This window comes from Engystomops pustulosus, chromosome 7 (assembly GCF_040894005.1).
Source record: "Engystomops pustulosus chromosome 7, aEngPut4.maternal, whole genome shotgun sequence".
In the NCBI taxonomy this organism is placed as follows: domain Eukaryota; kingdom Metazoa; phylum Chordata; class Amphibia; order Anura; family Leptodactylidae; genus Engystomops; species Engystomops pustulosus.
In genome coordinates this window covers 100,822,399-100,847,054 of record NC_092417.1, presented here as the reverse complement: position 1 = coordinate 100,847,054, position 24,656 = coordinate 100,822,399, and the positions used below count along the sequence as shown (strand labels likewise).

The window sequence follows — 24,656 nt, the reverse complement described above, 5'->3', positions numbered from 1 at the left end:
TTCTAGCTCTCAAAAAAACCTACAATCAGCAAGATGGAGGGGCGGGACCTGCCTCCTGTCACCTTATCACAAGCACCTGCTGCTGACCAATGACACCAGAGCTATCCATCTCATATTCATCTATGTACCTAAGTGAAACTTCAGCACAGCACAAGAGCACAGCTTGAAGACTTTGAGTGTCTCCTGCCACTTCCTTGTGTGAGGTAATGGGGGGAGGGAGGGCTGCAGTTTGTCTGTATGGATTATTTGTTTATACACAAGTGCAGGGAAAGCTGAGGGAGAGATGAGTGTAGGTCTTTGGTTATTACATTAGTTAGGGATTCTCCCTGCACATGACTGCTGGAGCAGTGAGACATGAGGTAATCAGCTGACTGCAGGGAGAGAAATGGGGGAGTGTCTCCTGCTCCGTAGTCTCTGCTCCTTTGTGAAGACAGAATGTCCCTAGCAACAGCCATATGAGAGATGACTGATATCTAGGGGAAGTCTGCAGAATACTAGAGAAAGGAGCAAGATTCAGATAACTAATCCAATTGCAAAAAAGGCTTAAAATTACCTGCCCTACAACATATCAAAAGTTTTATGAAATGACTGTTACACTTAAGGTAAAAATAATGTAGTTTTATAATTGATGGATATTTACATTCCTGTTATAATTGTCAGTACACTGTTGCCATCATTTAAAGTCTTTGGGGCAGATTTATCATAACGCATTTTTTAAATGTCTGTAGGGATGCTTTGCACATCAAACTTTTTGGTGTGAGGCCAGGCCTATTTTCATAGTTTTCAGTTTGCTCCACATGTATCAATGGGTTTAGACAGACTGAACCTTGTCAGACAATATTTTAGTGTTAATTACAGTAGACTTTCTTGTACCACAACAGTGGTGGAAAGTTCTAACCACACTGGGCGATTTGGCAGACAGGGAGGTGGGGGAATGTCAGGGGGCTGACAGGCTATATACTGGGTGGAGGCTTTTCCCAACCTATTATACATTATACTTTGTCAATGTTTTCCGCGTTTTTGTGTTAAAATTAGGCAGCTCGCCTTATACTCGAGTACATCTAGTAATCCACTAAAATTACAGTAACTAGGAGCTTATGATGAGATAAAATTGTGCAATGACAAACTCTACCTACAAATTTCCGGTCTTTATGGACAAATGTGCCTTTTTTTTAGTCAGCAGTTAGAATTGTAGCAGGCTATATTTTGCAGGTATGACTGGTCATAAGGTTGTATTTTATTCTATACTGTATATATATTTATGTATAAGCCTATTTTGTCAGCACAAAAAATATGCTGAAAAACCCCACCTCTGCCAGGCCGGCGTAACCCCACTATAACCTAATCAGCGGTGACACCGCCACATCATAGTGTGCGTCAGCCGCGCCTCTACCGGCTGTTACAGCAGAGAGAAGAAAGAGGAGCTGCAGGGACGGGAACATCGGGGAGCAGAGCATCGGGGACCTCCAGCAAGAGTATGTAAGTTTATTCCCAAGCCATACACCACAGGGGGCCAGCCGGCAGGCAAGCTATACACCTCAGGGTACTTTGCAACAGTATCATTCTGGAGTACATTAGTTTTTTTTTATCATTTATTATTGCATTTTTTGTGGGTAAAAAGCTAAAAAAAAAATTTGGCTTTTTTTACTTTTATTCTACGTGTTATGGACGCGGTGATACTATATATGTGGGGTTTGTGTTTGGATCTAGACTTTTTTGCGCATATTGGGGCACATTTACTTACCCATCCCGATCCCCGCTGAGAGTTGTCCGACGAGGATTCTGGTCTGCCGCGATTCACTAAGACCGTGCGTCCAATTTCCTGCATGTGTCGCTTCCCCGCTGAGGTCCGCCAGAGTTCACCATCTTCTTCAAGGTGCATGTAAGTGCTTGATCTTGCGCCACAATTTAGTTTTTAAATTCTGCAGTTTGTCAGAATCAGATGGGTTGTCCGACGGCACGCCCCCTGATTTGTGTCGCATGCAAGCCGGCGCCGCAACAATCAGATTTCGCGCGCCAAAAACCCGGCAGCTCGCCGGAAACAGGAAATATTCGGGAAACCTGACAGAATCGCGGCCCGCGGATCCTTAGTAGATGTGCCCCTATAGGTCTCTCTATATGTTATTGGGCTTATGGGCATTTTTATTAATTTATAAATTTTTTTATTGAACAATTTTTTTTTTAGTAGTTCCACCATGGGACATGAACAAGCAATCATCTGATAATACTAATAATACTCTGCTGCTGATTTATTGCAGGGTATTGGCTGTGTTTTTTTTTTTTTTTTTTTTTTTTTGCAAGTAGAAAAGCTTTATTAAAATACATACAATCCCATTTCATATTACATACATTACATCTCTATACTTATTTTACAATGCTTATCCGGCACATGAGAATACGTCAGAAGGAACACTAACGAAGAATTCTATATTCATATCGTTTCGCATGCGTATAAGAGATCAGAGGAGAGCAGAAACTCTCTACAGAACCATTTTTCAACTTATACGCTTAAAGAATCAAACAGGTTATTTCTTACATCGTCTGTTCTACATGTGCCGATACCGAGAACAAAGATATAACTAACTTCCCTCCCCCACCCCATTTCCCCGCTGGCAAAAAACAAAACAAAACAAAACAAAAAAAAAAAAAAAAAAAAAAAAAAAAAAAGAAACGGAAATTACAGCCCAGACTTAGCCCTATGAACTACCATTTGTCCCATATTGAGACTCTCTGTCTCCCAGATGCTCTATCATTAATCCAGATTTGTTCATATTTCTTAATCTGACCAGAAAGTTTAAACCAGCTCTCCATTTTTGGTTGGTCCTGAGATCCCCATTTCCGAGCAAGACATACTAAAGCTACATTTAAAAGTTTTGTTATTAATTTTCCATATTGCTTCCTAATCGGTTCTTGGTCCACCCTACCAAAGATAGCAGTATTAATTGATGGCTCCAGATTTATATCAAGAGTTATTGATATTTTCTTAAAGATTTCTTCCCAAAAGACTTGAATGACGGGGCATAGCCAAATTACGTGCATAAAATCTGCATTCGCTGCCTGGCATTTCCAGCAGTTCGCATTATTTCTAACACCCATTTTAAATAGCTGTGCTGGTGTGTAATATAGTTGATGAATAAAAAAGAATTTTATCAGTCTGTGATTCCAGTTTATAGAGCTTTTCTCCACACTTTTTTGAATCTCACTCCATTCTTCCTCATTCAGTGCCCCTATAACATTTTCCCACTTATTTCGTGCCTTGTATTTCATGTGAAGAGTGAAACCATTTCTTATATGTTTATATATTTTTGATATAATTCTTTTCCTATTACTAGTGCTTCTAATAAGTTCCAAACATTCATGTGTTTCTAAATTTAATTTATGTTGGTGAGATCTACTCTTAATCATGTGCTCTAATTGTCTATAACGTAACCAGTCCCCTTCTTTCAAACCGTATCTTGTTTGTAATATTGTGAAGGATAAAATGTGGCCGTCCTCGATAATCTGGGAGAGATACCGAACCCCAGCTTTCCACCAGAAGCGTCTATCTAAGTCTTCCTTAGATTTTACAATAAGCCAGAGAGGAGTTTCCTGTATATGGCCTTGTATGTTCAGGATCTTCTTAAAACTTTTCCAAGCTTTAGCTAGCGTCTTCACCAGTACCCAGCTCTTATCTACTTCCTCTTTCATAAGGGGGTTCTCCAGCAGTTCCAACATGGATTCTGGCTCAGTGCTAGACAGCTGAACCAGCTTTTGGAACAAATAATTGTCTTTCCAGCCCACTAATCTTCCTATTTGTGCCGCTAAATAGTACCCTTGTAGAAATGGTATTCCAAGGCCTCCCTCTCCTATTGGTTTATATAACATCTCCAGCTTCATTCTTACTCGTTTTCTTCCCCAGATTAGCCCATTCAGTATTTGCTCAATTAGCTTAAAAAAAGATTGATCTAACCATATAGGTGCAGCAGAGAGAGTGTATAATATCTGGGGGAGGAGCACCATTTTAATCAGGCCAATCTTGTCTGCTTTGGACAACTTAAGTCCATTCCAACTCTGTATTCTATTCCTCAGGCTTTTTACTAAGGGGACGAGATTAAGATGGTAGAATTCCTTTATATTGTTGGAGACCTCTATACCTAGATATTTAAATCTGTCAGTGCAGGTCAGATTACTCTCATTGCTCACCCAGTCTTTCACTTCCTTATCCAAGGGTATAATATTGGATTTGCCCCAATTTACTCTTAAGCCAGAGATCTCACCGAACCCTTCCACCATACCCATGACTTTTGGTATTGTTACCGGGGAATCCTGCAGAAACAACACAACATCATCGGCATAGAGGCAGATTTTATCATTGGGTCCTCCCGCTCCTCCACCTATTATGTCTCCCGCTCTTCTAATTTTAATTGCTAGAGGTTCGATATACAGGGCAAACAAAAGAGGGGAGAGAGGGCAACCCTGTCTCGTACCTCGTGTCAGCCTGAACCTTTCTGACTCTTTCTCTCCTATCCTAATTCTTGCTGTGGGAGCTTTATACATAATTTTAACCATATTAATAAATTTATCACCTAACCCAAATCTCCCCATAGTGCCCCAAAGAAAGCTCCACTCTACCCTATCAAACGCTTTGATTGCGTCGATTGAAAGGATGGAGCGGAGATCCCCCTCTCCCATCTCAATGGCCGCCTGTAGCCTATGGATGCAGTCCCATGTTTTACGACCCGGCACAAAGCCATTTTGGTCTCTATGGACTATTACCGATATCACTTTCTGTAGTCTTAGAGCCAACAATTTTGAAAAAATTTTTATATCTGTGTTTAACAGTGAAATTGGCCTATACGAGGCTGCATCCATAGGGCATTTATCTTTCTTTAAAATTAAGACTATACCAGCCTCAGCCATGGAGTGTGTCGTATTTCCCTCTAAGATAAGTTCTTCAAAAACATTGGTTAGAATAGGTAAGAGTGCTTTACTGTACTTTTTATAAAGACTGAAAGGGATACCGTCCGGACCTGGTGATGTATCCTTGCTAAAGGATTGTAACGCCCGACCAATTTCCTCCTGAGATATTGGCGCATTCAGTTCGTCTTTTTGTTGTGGAGTTACCATTGGGAGGGGAATCTCGTTGAGGTATTCCTCCAGTCGTACCTTACTGCTACCGTCTTCTTCTGATTTATATAGTTCTAAGTAAAAACTACGTAATACATCTAGAATTTTATTGGGGTCCCTAATAATGCTTCCATCTTCCCCTTTTAGAGCAGTGATACAGTTTTTTCCCCCTTGATTCTGTATTTTAGTTGCTAGGTATCTCCCAGATTTACCACCCTCAACAAAGTGCCGCTGTGCCTGGAAAAAGGATTTGTGCTGTGCTTTCTCTATCAAAAAGGTGCATAACTTATTCTTTGTGCCGGTGACTATAGCTCTGTTTTCTTCAGATGGACAGTCTATAAAGGTACGTTCTGCTCTGGCCAGATCTCTGTTTAAACTCTTTTCCTCCTGTCCAAATTCAGCTCTAGCCTGTTTAATTTGTTGGCCATATAACATTTTAATATGAAGTTTTAATGTATCCCATGCTATGCTTAATTTTACCGACTTAGAGTTTATTTCCCAGAACCATTGTATCTCCTTCTCTAGATCAAACTTAGGGTACAAGATTGTAATCCAGTATGGATTCAACCTAAATCTTCTATTACTATTCTCTTTTTCTTTCAATATTATCATTACCAAGGAATGGTCTGATATTGTAATGTTTTCATAGTTCATTTTTCGGATCATATTGAAAAAGGAAATGTTTGTCAAACATAAGTCAATTCGGGAAAGGGTTTGGTGAGATCTACTACTGCATGAGTAGGCTCTCCTATGACCATATAGTTTCCTCCATACGTCCACCCAACCTAAATCTTCACATAAATGCGCTAATCTGCTCTTTTTTTCCATGTTTATACCCCTATTCTGTGGGACTCTGAGTCTATCTCGTCCTTCTTCCATAATCATATTAAAGTCCCCCATTACCAACAGAGGACAATTACCGTGCTTTTCAACATACTCCACTAATAGACGTAAAACCTCAAATGTAGCCGGGGGAGGTAAGTAAATGAACGCTAGGATAACATTTGATCCGTTCAATTTTCCATGAATAAAGATATATCTCCCAATTTTATCCACTGAACAGTCTTTCACTATCAAATCCACATCCCTATGTACCAGTACTGATATACCCTTAGAGAATATATTACCAAAAGAGTGGAATTCTCTACTTATCCATTTTTTTTTAAATCTATGGGCCGTCTCTGGGGTCAGGTGGGTTTCAATTAAGCACACTATTGCTGGTAAATGTTTGTTGATAACGTCGAACATTTGTATACGCTTCAGCCGATCACTGGAGCCTCTAATATTCCATGTTAATATTCGTGTTTCGCCTGCCATTCAACATAATATAATAAAAAAAAAAAAAAAAAAAAAACCCTTCTGCCAGCGGTGATCCCGCCCCTTTCCCACTTGCCCACTTGACCCATATTCTACCTCGCCCACCATAGGTCTCTGAATCTTCTCCCTCACCTAAACCCCCCCCCCCCCCCAACAGCCCAGGCCCAACTCCATTTGTCCCATTCACATATCATACATTTTTGTCTGTGTGCACTGTCCCCAATATACCACCAATTTCAGACCTTCTTAAAGACCTTGTTGATCTAACCACTTTGTTGCTTCCTCAGCAGATTCAAAGAACCAGGTCTTTTCTTTATATATAATACGCAACTTGGTGGGAAACATAAGCGCATACTGTATTTTAGCCTCCAAGAGTCTTTTTTTAACCCCTTTGAAGCTAGCCCTTTTTAATTGTGTGACCCTGGAAAAGTCAGGGTAAACAGAGATTTTGCCCTCTTTTAACACTTCTCTTTCCCGACTTTGTTTTAAAATAAAGTCTCGATCCCGGGAATTAATCAGTTTTATAAGTATAGTTCTGGGGGGGGTTCCAGGCGGAGGTTTTTTAAAGGGGACGCGATGCGCCCTCTCCACACCAAATGTCTTAGAAAATCCCTCTTCCCCAAATAATTCCTTTAGCCATTTTTCCATCTGACTGGACATATCCCTTTCATTCTCCCCCTCTGGGAATCCAATAATTCTGAGATTTGCCCTTCTGGATCTATCTTCAAGCTCCGTCAGTTTGGTCTGTAGGGTAATGTTTTCTTTCTTATTATAATCCACCTCTGCTTTTACATTTTTTAATTTTTTTTTCCCCATTCCTTACAGCTATTCTCACAGTCCCTCATTTTTCCCCTCATCTCATTTATTTCTTCTCTGATCAAACCTGACAGAATCGCGGCCCGCGGATCCTTAGTAGATGTGCCCCTATATGTCTCTCTATATGTTATTGGGCTTATGGGCATTTTTATTAATTTATAAATTTTTTTATTGAACAATTTTTTTTTTAGTAGTTCCACCATGGGACATGAACAAGCAATCATCTGATAATACTAATAATACTCTGCTGCTGATTTATTGCAGGGTATTGGCTGTGTTAGTCTATGCATAGGCTAACACTGTGCCTTTAAGATCAGACGCCATCTTATAGGCGCTGCCAGCGGCCAGCTCTGGGGTCCTGATCAGACCTTAGGGCTGATATAGGAACGATTGGCGCCCCCCGAAGGCTGAGACCCCCAGAAGGGAGTTAAATGCCACGGTCGTGCTGACCTTGGCATTTAACGGGTTAAACATCCCACGCACGGAGCCCACTCCGACCTCGGGTGTTACACTGGTGTGTCAGCTATTAGTTACAGTGGCACCCAGTGTATCCCGATGCTGGCTCACAGTCGGATATATCCACCGCGGAGAGCTAAGTCACTGCGCTCAGTGGCAGATATATCGGCCGTGGAGCAAGAAGGGGATAAACAACTGCATATTTGTTCAGTTCAGCTGCTCTACATTTAGAGTTCTGTGTTGACAATGAAAAACACAGGAGACAAACTTATCTAGACAATTGTACGCAACTTTTTTGACTTACAAGGCATGTAGTGTCACGACTTCCTGGTGTATGACCAGGAGTCCATAAAACTCCGAATCAGGTTGCAGCACTGGAGTAGGGTTGCACAATAAAGCAAATAAGCAAAAAGTTTTTTTTCTCTCAACTGTTTGATGCAAGGAAATTTTTTTTTAATGATTAAGCAGGCCTCAATAGAGATAAGGTCACTTAATTTGCCACTGTGCACTGCCAAAAGGACTCCAGTAGGGGCCTCTGTTATTCAATGCTCAGATATTGGCTTTTTCTCAGTAATTTCAGCACAATTTACCCAGTACATGACGGGGAGCTGAGCAGTGAGAGAAGTAGGGGCTAAAAGACCTGATCAGGACATCATTAATAACTAATCTGTCACATCAAAGTAATCAACCACAAAGGGAGAAACTTATGGGTCATCAAGAAACAGGGTATTACAGAGCACCATGAAGTGCACAACACCAGCTTAAAACTTGCAGTCCACTACCCAGGTTATATCCATCACTTCACAATGCTCCAATGTCTTAATAGAAGTCTCAGATATTCAAGGACTCTAGGCTTGTCATATAAATCGGAAAGGGAATAAGTGTCCAATCAAAGATCTGACAGCTGGAACTCCAAGCAAGAAAAAGGGCTCCTTAAAATCTGTTAGAAGCGGTGTCAGCTGTGTTTTAGAGCTGACACCCTCTTTGTATGGAGAGAGAGATCTCAGCCTGTGAGCGCTCTCCATAAACCCGCACATCATTGTTATACTAGGTCGTGGGGTGTGAAAGGGTTAAATACACACAAATTATTTAAAAAATTTTTTAAAAAAAACGGAACAAAGGTGGTGGAGAAGGGACCTACATGAAAGACTTGCGTTACAGCCATTTCCTTACGAAGATGACATTACCCAAAAGTATAGATCAGTGATCCACAACTTTTTTGTATCTGGGGACCAGCTGCATCCAAAATAGTTTTTTACCAGAGACTGGGCCAGAAAAAAAAAATTACATACCACACATATGCAAGTATAAGCAGACCTGAGTAAATGGAGGTACCCAATTTTACCAGAAAAAACTGGGAAAACTTGCCTGGAGTACAGGCCTAAGCTGGGAAATGCAGCTGCTACTCTTTAATAAAATGTCCGAGCAGGAGCCTCCCCTCACTCCCAACATGTCCGAGCAGGAGCCTCCCCTCACTCCCAACATGTCCGAGCAGGAGCCTCCCCTCACTCCCAACATGTCCGAGCAGGAGCCTTTTTTTTTTTAAACTGCTGGACCAAGGCCCGGTGGTTGACGACCACTGGTATAGATGATGTTGATCACACAAAAATCAACCCAGGCGGTCAGTAATTTAGCAAATAATTTTTTAACGACCCTGTACCATGTGTTACCCATAATCATTTATACATTGGCAAAAATGCTTTATGAATGGCACAACTAGAGGCCACACTAACATTTCTCCAGAAGAGTAAAAAAAAATTCCTTCCCATTTCTGATAAGTATGTTTAGTATATAAATAGGGGATGTAATGGTTTTCCTGCATAAAGTTTATTTTCTGTACTTCAATAGCAAATTATATTGATCTCTCAACATATATTGGGAGCATTATGGTTAATCCATGTCCAACCCACCTAAAGTTATGAAAATTCTATTGTCAGACACATTTGATAATTCATAGTTGACCATTGCAGCTTGGTGCCAGAGTTCAGTACAATTACCAGCATCCAGAGAGCATAATCAAAAGGTCAGAGTGGGCACAACTAGGGGTCATCTGCAAGTCAAACGTACTTAAAAATAAAAGTTACAGGCAGTCCTTGACTTAAGACAAGAAAAGAACCCCATAAAGAACCCCATAAAAGTTGGCATGATGTCCCATCCTTGGATACAACCACCCCGCACTCCAGCAGCAGTGGAAAGACATGCAATATTGAGGCATATGACCTCCTGGCTTCAGCATTTACCACCACCGGGAGTAATTCCCAAACATTCATTGCAAAAGAAGTCACTCCAGTTGCAGTGGTCATATTAACCCCTTAACGCTCTGCGTCGTAGCTCTACGGCGCAGAGGTATAAGGAGTGTATGAAGAGGGCTCAAGGGCTGAGTCCTCTTCATACAAAGGTGGTGGTTTTTGCATTTTGCAGAAAACCCCCACCGCTAATAACCGCGGTCGGTGCTTGCACCGATCGCAGCTATTAACCCTGTCATTGCCGTCGGCAAAGTCATCGGGGGGCAGCGATCGGTTGCCATGGTAGCCTCGGGTCTTCTTTTGACACGAGGCTACATGGCTTCTGGAGATTCGTTACAATGAGCCAGTGGCTCATTGTAATGAATGACCTGCAAAAATGCCATATATTGCAATACAATACATCACAAAAAATGAAATAAAAAATGATCAAAATGTCACACAGACCTCAAAATGGTAGCAATGAAAACGTTGCCTCATTTCGCAAAAAATGACACCTCACACATCTCCGTGCACCAAAGTATGAAAAAGTAATTAGTGTCAGAAGATGGCAACATTTTTTTTCTTTTTTGTGCACATTCGTTTAATTTTTGAAAATGTATTAAAACACAATAAAACCTATATAAATTTGGTATCACCGTGATCGCACCGAACCATAGAATAAAGCTGAGATGTTATTTTGAGTGCACAGTCAAAGTCGAAAAAAACTGAGCCCACAAGAACGTGCACGTGCGTTTAAAATTTTTTTTCCACATTTGGAATTTTTTTTCAGCTTTGCAGTACACGGCATGTTAAAATAAATAACATTACGGGAAAGTAAAATTTGTTACGCACAAAATAAGCCCTCACACAGGTCTGTAGGAGAGATTATTAAAATAAATAAATAAATATATATGTGCAAATGTGCAAAACACGCTCTGCAGAGCACCGCCGCTATATCAATGTATTCATGCCCGGGCCCTACTTAGTACATTATGGAAGCGTACAGAGCTGGTGACATCACGGCTCTCTGCAAAACGTGCACATCGCTGGCATTGTTATCGTGCATGCGCAAGATTTACAAAGTTTTGCAGAAAACTGGTGATGTCACTGGCTCTCCGTACACAGTGGTGCTCTACAGAGCAAGTTTTATTCATTTGCATATATTAAATTTCTCCTAAATGCAGCCATTGCAAGTTAAAATAAAAAAAGATCAGTGCACCCAGGTATGGGGAGGAGAGTTGGAATCATCTACCATCTGCTAGTCTAGTAGATGTCCTTTAACCACTTAACGACCTGGCCCTTTTTTGTTTTTTCATTTCCATTTTTAACTCCCTACCTTCAAAAATCTAACACTTATTTTTACACTTAAAAAGCTCTGTGATTGCTTGTTTGCTGCATAACAAATTGCACTTCATAGTGATGGTATTGAATATTTCATACCGTGTACTGGGAAGCAGGAAAAAATATCCAAATGGTGGAAAAACGCATTTGCACTCTTTTCTGGTGGGTGTGGTTTTTACGGCTTTCACTGTGCGCCCTAAATGACATGTATTTTATTCTTTGGGTCGGTACGATCACAGGGATACCAAATTTGTATAGGTTTTGATACATTTACAAAAATTAAAACCTGTACAAAAAAAAATAATTTGATTTTGCCATCTTTTGGCACTAATTACTTTTTCATACTGCGATTTATGGAACTATGGTGGTGTCATTTTTTGTGACTAAATTATTCTCAATGCTACCATTTTTTACGACTGTACAACCTTTAGATCACTTTTTATATTTTTAAAAACTGCAAAAAAAAATTTGTAATTTCGGGGTTAAACAGTTAAAAATGTTATTATATTCTGATAGATCGGGCATTTTCAGGCGTGGCGATATCAAATGTGTTTATGCTTACTGTTTATATATTTTTTAAACCTTTTTTTTTTTTTTTTCCTTCAACTATTTTTCAGGCAACCCTAGCTTGTCTAATCAGTCCAACCATATATTGCCATCTTTATGAAGCCGCTGGCGATCGCGGGGATAACACCCGCAATTGGTGCTAGAAAATATGCAATATGCAGCAAAGACTTACCGGCTCAGGCCTCTCCATCAAGTACCCGCACCAATGCGCCGTAATTGTAAGGGGTTAAAGTGTATATTTTTCAGTTTTCAATTGACTCAAAATGAGCATTATAAATTCCCAAAAGTGCAAGAGTCATGATATTATAATACATGTCTATAGTCTTGGGCAAACAAGGCATATATGGCAAAGTTTTTTTCATAGTGGGATAAATTTTTATTTGTGATAAATATTTAGAAAAACTATAATACTTCCAAGTTATGGTGTGCTTCGCTTTAGATCTCCCCATTGAAGACATAAAAGAGCCCTGGGACACTTCCAAGATTAAAAGGAATAAAATCCTATAAATCCAGTCCTGATGTTCCTTAAAATCAAGATGTCTGTGGGATATACAATGAGGCCCCTTCCACACTTGTGTTGCAGATTACGTCAGAGTTTGATCAGTGAAAAACTGACATTTTTCATCAGAGTGCAATCAGTTTTCAGTCAGTTTGTTCAGTGTCTCAGTTTTTCACACGCATTTTCAATGCAATTTCAATGCACATGAAAAGGACTCAGAATTGAGCTTTTCCCCTTCTTTGGCAATTGATGCGTATCCATGGACAACAATCTTGTTGGTTTTTGAAGGGAGGGCACGGCTCAATTATCATCAACAAGAATTTCTTTTTTATGTATTTAGAATGTATTTGTGTATATAATATACACAGTGTAAAAGAACGGTCAGATCTTGCAAAATAATCTGTTTTTGCAAAATATTTTAATTATTTTTTTTTAATCAAAAGGATTCTAAACTCAACATCCTACCGACACCCCCTGGGGGTGGGGCAACTTTAAAACTGGAACCCTAACCCTGACACCAGCGGTTGTGTGCGGATTGGTGGGCAGACCAGATAAATTCAGAGTGGGGGAGTGTTAATTTACGCCTACCGCCGAAGCTGTTTGGAATATTTTTATAAAGTTTTTTTTTTTTTTTTTAAGACTTCTGATGCCTTCTCAATGCACATGACAGGAAGTGGGGAGGGGTGGGGGAGCTGCTTAAGTGTGGAGGAGAAAAGACCGACAGCCACAAAGGCTGCAGCAGCCCTCTCCCCCTCTCCCAAAATGAGACTGATCACATGCTGGCAGGGAGCCAGGTAATGAGAATTAAATTTGTGTCAGCATTGTGAATCATTTCAGTAGTTATTATAAAAGTTTAATTCGCATTACCTGGCTCCCTGCCAGTAGCATGTGATGAGTACTAGGGAGCAGCTACAGCTTTTTTGTGGTTCGTCAGCTTTTTCTCCCCCACACTTAAGTAGCTCCCACACCCCTTCCCGCTTGCTGTCATGTGCGTTGAGCAGGCAGGGAGGGGGAGAATGCAAGAGGAAAAACAGGCACACAGGTTTCAGCTGCCACCCTAATCTTTCTCAGACTTGCCACATGAAGCTGGAAGGCACCCAAGCGTAAAAGACCAATTTGGTATAAAGGGGTTTGCCACACAAAATAAAGTTTAAAGTTTGAATCCCCTAGTGATTACACGATAAAAGATCATTTTTAATTTTCAAATTATACAAAGTTTTATTGAAGTTTTTGCCCCAATCCTTGCCCAAGCTGATCAGTAAGATTACAGAGTGTGGGAGGCACAAGATGAACACAGACTTCTTGATTTCTCTGTGCTGTGAGCTGACAATGTGCTTAGGACTCTCATAGTACATGGTTTATTTACACTTTCATTGAGCTTCTGAAGATTCTATTAATATAAAAAAAAAAAAAAAAAAAAAAAAAAAAAATGATGAGAGCGATCAGAGTCATGAGATTGATATAAGACACTGTGCTACCTCCCCTAATTAAGTGAACATACAGCCAAAACTGCTATATCCGCCCCACATCCGATCAAGACATTTTCTTGTTGGTAGAGCGATTGACTCTTCTGCCCACTACTGGACAGGAAGTGCCTCTGTCTACAGTGCTCTCTGCCTCGTGCCCCTCATCCTGCCATACAAGAAAAGTGATTTACGAGAGAGAGGAATACGCCCGACCATAGTTAAGTGTTTTGAAAATGTGTTGGTGTGCAAGTCTCTGTTGTCCCTTGAAACAACTATAAACTCTTAAAACATTAAAACAGTGTTCGATACATCTGGCTCTAGAGCAGTGGTGGCGTACCTATGGCATGGGTGCCAGAAGTGGCACTCAGAGCCCTTTCTGCGGGCACTCAGGCCATTGCTCCAGGTTCAAACACTCCAATTTACCTGCAGTCCCAGTCAACTTAAGAGATACTGCTCTCAGCGCTATTTTAAAGCAATACTCCATTGGATGTTTGGAAAAGTGAGAAGGTTTTGACAGAAGTGCATTATCTTTGGAGGTCCTCTTGCTGGATCCTCCATTCTTTCTGTACACAGAGACCCTGGAGAGAGTCTGAATTTGCCCTCCTTTCAACTGTATTGGTGGCCTCAGGGGGCGATACAATTGAAAGATGAAGAATAAGTAGCATTAAGTTACTGCTTAAATGCCATGTTGGCACTTCATTGTAAATCAGTAGATTTTGGTTGTAGTTTGGGCACTGTCTCCAAAAGGTTCGCCATCACTGCCCTAGAGGGTTGGAAAAGATACTGCAATTCCATAACATTATGATCCCTTGGGCTTCATCTAGGTCTCTTTAAATGCTCAAATTCTAGGGATTTTTCCGGTACAACATAAACACTAAGTACTAACTTGTATCTAGATGCAGAGAAAAAAAAATTACTGCATTTGTAGTTGAAAAGCCAAGAATCAGTCCTATTTGTTACATACACCGAGTCATTTGTTAAAGAGGACCTGTCACCTGTAAAAACGGCACTAGGACCAGTTTCTACAGGTGACAGGTCCTCTTTAAACCTTGAGCAACAAATAAAAAAAAGTTACTGAAGAATAAATGTTGCTGTAACAAAATAAGCCTGATGCCGAGCAATTTATCATACCTTTATCTAACCATATCCAATGCAATGAATACAAGAAGACTTCAGAGCAGATGTTTACCTTTTTCCCAGTTTGTTTCTCCACCATGTCGTAGCTGAGAGAGAATTCTTCTGGCTGTGGTGTTTTAGAACACCCACCCTTGGGCATCGTTTTGCCTTGCTTATTTGGCCTTCATTTATGCCCCTATCGCTTCGTCATCAGTCTGAAATAGAAATCACAAAAGAAGACGTTAATATGGCTTAAGGAGTTAAGTGGTACATATATACACAATTCTAACAACAGAGTGAGACATTGGAGCTAACCAGACGCCTGTTTCTGCTGCAGTCTGTGCTGGTATTGATTGCGGCAGTTAACCTGTTAAAGAGAACCTGTCACCCTCGAAAAATACCCCCACCAAATATGTTCCCCCTAATCCTGTCCCCAGCCCCTTTATGTTTATTCAATTTTTTGTGCGCAAACTTGGTTTAAATCGATCCGACCTCTTACCAAATAAGAGGTCGGATCGTCATACAGGTCACCTAGCAGTCGGCCATATTCATGAGGGGGCCGGCTGACACATCCCCTTCACGCCCCAATGCGGCTCGCTGACAGTGGCTACTCTGCGCTTATTCACAGCGCTGGTTGAATGTTCGGCCGGCGCTGTGAATAAGCCCCTCTACAGCCGCTGTCCTTCCCAAAATTGTCCTTCCCAAAAATAGCATTGACACAGTTTTACAAAAATAACTCTATAGTATGGACAAATAAACCTGTTTGAGACCATGTTCTTGCTACAAAAACTTTAGTCTGCGCTGCCGTCGCTGATGCAGAGGGCTTGGAGGGTGGATGCACTCATTTCAGTGGCAGGGTCTTCACAACCTATATGGCTTTCTTCCAAATTTAATTCCACACACAAAACAGAAAAAGAGAAGATCTCACCCTTGACCTAGTTTATGTGGTTTGGCAGTCCAAGCCTTGGTACGCCAAACTATGCAGAATGCGCATATACAAGAAAGTCCGGCTGGGGATCACAGTAGACTGCAAGCAGGGTCCACACTTATTACATCAACTTCCGCAATTAATGTGGATTGCGGCATCAATAGGCTATTCTGATACCTAGAACAGCAGCCAAAGGAGTTACTAAATTGGTGTTCGAGACCAAAAAAAAAAGTTTTATACATTACAAACCGAAAAAGGACTGCAAGATTTGGCTAACACTTTGAACGCAGCGGTTAAGCATAGATCAGGTATTGCTTCTAACACACTTAAAACCATAGGCGCTGCGTTTAACATAATCCCAACTGTGGCTGAAAACAAAATACATTTGAGATTGAGGTGCTATTGCATCCAGACCAATTGTCCCTAGGTACACATCCATGCGAGACAAATATTTTCAGCAGGATCTCCAAGTACTTCCTGACTTTCAGTTTGATTGTTGTTTCAAACGTTACTGTTATCAATATGCCAAAACCAAAAAAAAAAAAAAAAAATGTAAATATATATGTGACTAGAGTGCTTATAAAGCTTGAAGCTTTTAACTACTCGTACACATAGCAATCATATTCTAGCCTTTGTCTCATTTAAAAAAAAAAAAAATCCTTATATTTCACTGACAGAAGAACTAGGTTCACACAAACTTTCTAAAACCTAACATGTCTATATACAAAATATAATTTCTAGGAATAAGGTTAGGCTATCAAGCCATCTGGAAAAAATTCTGAGGTAAAGCATATGCACGCTCATGACGCACCACTTCACAGCTACGGATCGCTGTGGCTGCCACTTTTCAGTGCGCAGACTGAATTACAGGAGGCAGCCGCTGGTACCCATTAGCTGGTGCTGGTGGCTGACCTATTCCCTAGAACAAATGCAGTTTGCAGGAATCCTATGATTCATCATAACGGAAAATAGCGCACAAATGTCCAGAACGAGACTTTTACACCATATTACATAACATAAATGTAGTAAAAAGTGATCAAAAGGTCACATATTCCTCAAAACGTTAGCATTAAAATGTCAGCTCACACAAAATATGACACCTCACACAGCTCCTGCACGAAAGTATGAAAATATTAGGGTCAGAAGATGGCAAAACAAATTTTGTTCGTACACATTGATTTAATGTGTGAAAAATGTATTAACATACAATATAACCTATATATAAATTTGGAATCACTGATTGTACCGAACCAAAAGTGACAAATGTGTTTTTTTACCACATTAGTAATCTATTTTTCTAGCTTCCCAGAACATGGCATGGAATAATTAAAAAAAAGATCACCGAAGTAAAATTTGTTACGCAGAAATTAAGCCCTCACAGAGCTCTCTACACTAAATAAAGTAAGATTTTTGAATGTTAGGGGTTAATTGGACTAGGACAGTTTGTCAAATTGTGCGCCACAAAAACTGACTTACACCTTTTCCAACATTTATACAGAAAGCAACAGAAAACAGTGTGCCCAACTGGCTTAACACTTTGGAAATTTGCACACTTAATTGGTCCAGGGTTTATTAACTCCTTAATGACTTGGTCATTTTGCACCTTCAACACTGCCTACAGTGACACCTTTCAACACCTGTTTGAAAATAAGTGGTTAAATCCCCTGGATATTTTAAAGCGTTCCATAGTTAAATTATATTTTGTTATTTGAAAAATGTGTCAAAAAAATCTTTGAGTGATAAGTCTTGCATTTCGTTCTTAAAAAAAAAAACAAAAAAAAAAAAAGTGTAAAATTTTTCAACTGCCTAGTCACACAGCAGATGCTAATGAAAGTTACTATATAACACCTTTTTTCTGCAAAACCTATTTTTAAAACAAAAACACTTTAGCAGTGTATGTACTATGCTCTGTGGGGACCGGGGGAGTGCTAAAAATGGGTCTCCTGGTGACAGGTTCCCTTTAATGCATCCTCATTCTTGTAGGATGTTAGGAGACTTAACACATTAGGTGCGATTTTACACGTTTACATGATCTAAAATCGCCAAAACCCAGCTTGGGTTTCAAGTGACTGAAAGCCCTAAATAGTTGCTAAAATGGGTTAATTTATGGAGTTTTACCAATTCCCTTTGCCCGCCTAAAACAACTTATGGAATTTATCAACCCTTTACGGTAAGTGTTTCACATTGGTTAAAACAAAATGGTGGTACATTTTGAAATTTTGTTTAAAAAAAAAAAAAACAAAAAAAAACAAAACATTTCAAAAGATAAAATTCTAGAATGAACTGCAAAGTTTCTTACCCAATTTGTCCTATTTGCACCAGTACCCCATAAGCGGCAGGGCATTGAAGAGAAGAAGCACCCATTCAGAGACTATTAGCTTTGTCACATTGTACACGCCATAAAATTGCTTTTATTTGGTAGTGTGGACATAAGGGTCTATTTTTTGCAGGTTGAGATGCACTTTACAGATACTTTAATTTGGTGGATCTATATCTTATTGATGAGAATTTATTAGCCCTTTCTGGGTTAATATCACCGTTATTCCTGAGTTATTATTGCTTTTTTTTCAGCTGACAGAGCTGGTTGAGAACTTTTTTGCAAGAAAAGTTGTTCTATTCAGTTATATCATTAAGGACCATAATGTCTAGTTCTACACTGGTCTAAAGACTCATTGATACTTATATTAATACATCTCCTCCACAGTTAAAGCTATGAGAAAAGCAACAAATCAGGCCAAGCTCTTCCCCACAGCCTTTCAGAGACAACTCATTTACATTCAGTTAATGTGTTTAAAGGGGTATTCTCGTCTGGGCATTCACATTCAGTTTGATAAATCTGTCATATATAAACATTTCTTCAATTAGATGTTATTAAAAAAAATCTTCCTGGGTGAAGATAATTTCTCATAAATGTAGTCATATGGTCCATTAGAAACAAGACTGTGTCCCTGGATACGACCACCTCTGCTGGAGGGATTACACAAAGAAACAAAAAGTTTTTGTATATGAAATGTCTGGGAGTTACTGCATGTCCTAGAGCCGCCCTGTAGTAATGAACGCTGCATCCAGGAGGTCAGACAGGGCTCTATAGCGCATGTCTGGCCACTACTGCCAGAGTGTGATGTGGTCGTAACCGACGAATCTCGTTTCTATGGGACCATATGACTACATTTATGAGAAATTATCTTCACACAGGAACATTTTTTTTTAATAACATCCAATTAAAGAAATGTTTATATATCAAAGATTAGTGAAACTGAATGTGAATGCCCAGACGAGAATACCCCTTTAAGGGCTAAAGAACAATAGGCAGCAGATCAGTGTGAAGACAACTGTTAGCGCAATTATTACAAAATGGATGAAACACAACATTTTCAATCTACCTTTGATTGGGTCTCCATGCAAGAACCTTCCAGAAGGGGCAAGAATGATATGGGCAGTATATGGCCCCAGCCGGCAAACTCCCCCAAATATGGCCCAGCCATATCCGGGACATGTAGTAACTCCTGGATATTTCATATACAAAAACCTTTGGTTTTTTTGTGCAATCCCTCCAGCAGAGGTGGCCGTATCTGAGGAGGCCATCTGGTTTCTAAGGGACCACAGGCCTACATTTATGGAAAATTATCTACACACAGGAACATTTTTTTTTTTTATAACATCTAATTGAAGAAATATTTACATATGGCAGATTAGTCAAACTGAATGTGAGTGCCCAGACGAGAATATCCCTTTAAGACTGTACTTAACTTTTTCGACTACCTGAGGGGCTAGTTTAGTGTGGGAAAATCTTTTGAGTGTACCTATCAGTTCTTTATAGCATAACTCCAAGCACGAATTCAGCTTCAGAGAAGGTTGTGTTTAAGTGTACTCAGTCATCGAAACAAACCAAAGATTAATGCAATGTGATATTCAGACATAAGGAGAGTCTGACCCAGAGAGGATCAGGGCAGTAATATGCGCATGTACTGCTTGGAACTGAAGATGCAGCAGAAAGTTGGTCAATGGCTTCATAAGGTTATTTTGCAGCAGCGTACAACACATGGTTAAGGGAGAACTCTGTATTCTAAGCAAGTTTACAGCATCTTCATGGTGCCTTTAATCTTGACACCGCTATTATTTCTCTTCTAGGTAAGTGCTGCACGCCAACACAGAATGACAAAAGACTGAACAGGCCGGGCAGTGTTGCCAGGAAACAAGGTCAGGAATAAAAACATGGTTTCAACAAACACTCAGGTACATGTTGTAACCAGACCTGCCGGGAACAGGAGAAATTAGAAACAACTTTATTATATTTAACTAGGGACATCCAAAATACAAAAAAGGACAAAATTATTTTCATCACAAACAAATATCACTGGCTTGGGCCCCAATATCAGGGAGGTGCTGCAGAGATTATTTGGAAGAACAGTAAGCTTTCAAGAACGGACCTACAACATTAGGCAAAGATTAAACCCAAGAATAAAACCTCACACTGTCTAAAGAAAACATTTCTCAACCTACATTATAAAGATCAAATTGTGATGCCCAGATCAGGGACTCAATCATTTTTTCAGATGCATCTCTGCACGTAAGGGGAAGATTTATCTTTATTTTGCCATCAAAGCAATTTTTAGAGATCGGGTCTGATTTAGAGATTCCTGATTCGGCACCACTGCAGTATGCTACGTGTTCACGGCTATCATGTTGCACACAGACACTGAAGTCTGGCTTTAGTCCAAGGATCCATTGTGACCTTGAGCAGGACAAAATTTCTGTTTCTGTATCAGGAGGAATGAAATTGAAGATACTTGGCTGAATTGCACTCCTAAACGCAAAAATAAAAAAGGGTAGGTTTCCATACAGTATTTACTACTTACGTACATATGTTTATATACTGCTGTACCTTGTTTTGGAGGCAAGCAGAGGCTGTCATACAGTCAACACAACACAAGCCTACAATGTGTCACTTGTGTCCTGGTCATTACAATAATGACACAGCCTGTATATAGTAGTGGGGGCAGGCTAACCACATGCTCCTGCATATTACACCCAGTTGCCTGGCAACTGTAGCGCACTGATCAGTGCTCCATGGGGATGGAGGATTTCCAGAGCTGCAGGTTGTTATTGGAGAATTTGCTGCTACAGATATGCCAGCCTTTACCCAATACTACAAAAATCATAAATATTACTGCAGCCAAAAGTTAACTGGATTGACAAGGGATAAAATGGATTTTCCACCCATAAGTAAAAAAATTTAAAAAAAACCCCCAATCAAGATGACTATACACCGCTGCAAGTTACACAGATAGCAATAAATGTTCTATGGTCACTTAAACAAGTGGTCGGTTCGCGCTGCATGGAAAGGCTTACCGGTAACACCCGCGATCGGTGCTAGCAACCGATCGCGGGTGTTATCACAGCGATGGCTGCCGGCACAGCTGCTGGCAGCCTCAAAAAGATAGCGGTGCATGGGCGCCGCCATCTTACCTGGGATCGCCGCTCCCGTGACGTCATCGGGGAGTGGCGATCCGTCTCCATGGTAGCCTCGGGTCTTCCAAAGACCCGAGGCTATTTCGTTTTGACCCCTTCATTACAATGCGAGTCTGAAAAATAGTAAAAAAAAAAAAAAAGTTAAAAAAATTATAATAAAAAAACTTAAAATTTCAAATCAACCACATTTCCCTAGAACTGACATAAATATAAATAGTAAAAATCATAAACACATTAGGTATCGACGCGGCCGAAAATGGCCGATCTATCAAAATACGGTTTTTCGATGCGTTTAATCCCGTAACGGAAAATAGCGCCCAATGGCATTTTTTTGCCATTTTGAAAAATATTTTTTTTAAAAAATCTATAAAAAGTGATCAAAAGGTCGTACAGTCCTAAAAATGATATAATTGAAAATATTATCCGTACACCAAAGTATAAAAAAAGTTATTAGCGCCAGAAATTTTTTTTTGTACAGGAGGTTTTAATTTTTGTAAATGTATGAAAACATTATAAAACCTATACAAATTTGGTATCCACTTAATCGTACCGACCCAAATAATAAAGTAGACATGTCATTTGGGGCGCTCAGTGAAAGACTTAAAATCCAAGCCCACAAGAAAATGGCGCAAATGCGTTTTTTCACCATTTTCACTGCATTAGGAATTTTTTCCCCGCTTCCGAGTACATGGCATGGCATGGAATATTTAATACCATCACTATGAAGTGCAATTTGTTACGCAGAAAACAAGCCGTCACACAGCTCTTTACGTGTAAAAATAAAAAAGTTATTGATTTTTGAAGGTGGGGAGTGAAAAATGGACAATGGACATGGAAAAAACAGGAAAGAGTGCTTAACCGGTTAAAGTGTAAGCGTCATTCTGAACAAAAAAAAAAAAACAACAAATACATAATACTTCTCCCGGTGTCCATAGGAATCATTCCTCAAAGTATTTTGCCTCTTGGTCTGCATTTAGTATCTTTTTTGGCCCATAGAAACCAGGGTTTCCAGCTCTCAAAAAAACTACAATCAGCAAGATGGAGGGCGGGACTTCCTCCTGTCACCTCATCACAAGCACCTGCGGCTGACCAATGACGCCATCTCTCTCCCCCCTCGACGCCATCTCTCTCCCCCCTCCCCGCCATCTCTCTCATCTGTGCACAGCATGCAGACTTGGAGATGGTCTCCTGCCATTTCCTTGTGTGAGGTGCTAGGGGGAGGGGGTGGCTGCAGTTTGTCAGTGTGGATTATGTGTTTATACAGCATACAGGTGTAGGGAAAGCTGAGGAGAGAGAAGATGAAGGTAACAGCTGTGAGCAGGGATGGGGGCGTGTCTCCTGTTCCGTAGTCTTCTTTATAAAGACGGAATGTCCATAGTAACAGCTATCTGAGCAATCACTGCCATCCAGGGGTAACTAATCCAATTGCAAAAGGGCTAAATATTACCTGCCCTACAACATTCAACATAACCACAAATATGGTAAACACTTTTAGAGCATAAAGATTTCGGAAATATTTCACTTTTACACCATGAGTGCACAGCTCATAGAGAACACAGAATCTCCATGTATAGCCCCGTAATGACCGCTGTATCGGCTTTTTACGGTGGTCATTAAGGGTACTTCTTCTGACGCGTACGCCTTTCTACGGCGGCGCTTTAGAAGATTATTTCGGGACACCGGGTCTCGGTGATCCCGGGTGTTTAACCCCTTACGTGCAAGTGTGTCCCCCGTGTATTGCAGTGTAAAGGCTTGAATATGCGATCGGATGATCGCTTATTCAAGCCAAGAAGTAGAAAATGTAAAAAAGTTAAAAAAAAAAAATTTATAATATAATTAAATAAAATAAATAAAAGTCCCATAATCTCCCCAGTAACACATAAAATGCAAATAAAGTAAATAAAACACAAAAACACGTACATATTTGGTATCTCCGTATTAATCTGTACAATAAATCTAAATCAATATTGAACCCGCTCGGTGAACTACGTAAAAAAAACTCCAAAAACTTCCCATAATATACAATTTTCCATCAAACACCATCACAAAAAATGTTCTAAAAAGTGATCAAAAAAAAGTTACGTTCCCTAATATGATACGACTGAAACGAACAACTGTTTTCGCAAAAAATAAGCCCTCGACCAGATCTGACAACAGAAAAATACAGTTATGGCCCTGAAAAGTTGTCAATAGTAAAAACAATGCGATTTTCTCCAATATTGGTTTTGCTCAGGAAAATTGAGCAAAAATAAGAAAAACTATATAAATGAGGTATCACCGCAATCGTAGTGAACCAGAGAATAAAGATAAAATATTATTTTTACGTTACGGTGAGCAGGGGAAAAAAATGCTAACAATCCAAAATAAAAATTGATGATTTTGTTTGTGTCCCCCTTGAAACAGTTAATAAAATCTCATGAATAAGCTTTAGACTCCCAAAATAAATTATCTATACATTGTATCTCATCCCGTACATAGTAAGCCCTCATAAGTTTGCATTACCAAAAAAAAAAAATAAAAAATTTATAGGTCGTACAATGTGACAATACAAATCTGCTGTGAATGGCGCCTCCCTTCATTCTATGCCCGGCCGTGCGCCCGTACAGCAGTCACCACCACATATGGGGTATCAGTACACTCGGGAGGAATTGGGCATCAAGCGTTGCAGTGCGTTTCATCATTTAATTTATTCTGAAAATTTCAGTTTTGGCCTAAATGAATGTATTTTCCAAAAAAATTCTATAGTTTCTAAATCGCAGGTCCATATTTTTTAACCCATGTGAAACACTTAAAGGGTTAATGGACTTAATAGAAGTTGTTTTACATATGTTGAGGGGTGAAGTTTCTATAGTGGGGTAATTTATGGGGTTTTACTATTATTTAGGCTTCTCAAAGTCACCTGAAAGCTGAGTTGTCCCTCAAAATGTGAGTTTTGGCAATTTTCATGAAAATAAGAAAAATGGCACCTAAAGTTCTGCGCCTCATAACATCCTAGAAAAATGACTGGAAGCATAAAATATCATCTCAGCATAAAGCAGACATTCTGTAAATGTTAATTATCAAACTTTTTGGGTAGTTTTACATCTTGTCTGGAAACCAGAACATTTCAAACTTGGAAAATGAAGAATTTTTACAAACTTTTGCCAAATTTTCACTTTTTTTCAGAACGAAACGCAAAACTTATCACTTAAATGTTATAACTAACATGAAGTACAGTGTGTCATGAGAAACATTCTCAAAATCACCGGGATATGTTAAAGCGTTCCGAAGTTATAACCAATTATCGTGAGACTTGTCAAATTTGAAAAATCGAGTCTGGTCATTGAGCTGAAAACTAGTGTCGGTGA

At 39.8% G+C, this 24,656-nt stretch overlaps 1 protein-coding gene across 6 annotated transcripts in view; it reads right to left on the bottom strand.

The window, feature by feature from the left end:
• ANKRD11 (ankyrin repeat domain containing 11) overlaps positions 1–24,656 on the bottom strand; it is a 211,237-nt gene that overhangs the window by 70,044 nt on the left and 116,537 nt on the right. For all 6 annotated transcript variants that reach the window (XM_072117443.1, XM_072117439.1, XM_072117442.1 and 3 more), the window contains one exon: positions 14,983–15,124. In XM_072117443.1, coding sequence (XP_071973544.1) covers positions 14,983–15,069 — 87 coding nt within the window. In that variant the 5' untranslated portion in view covers positions 15,070–15,124. The remainder of the gene's footprint in view (positions 1–14,982; positions 15,125–24,656) is intronic.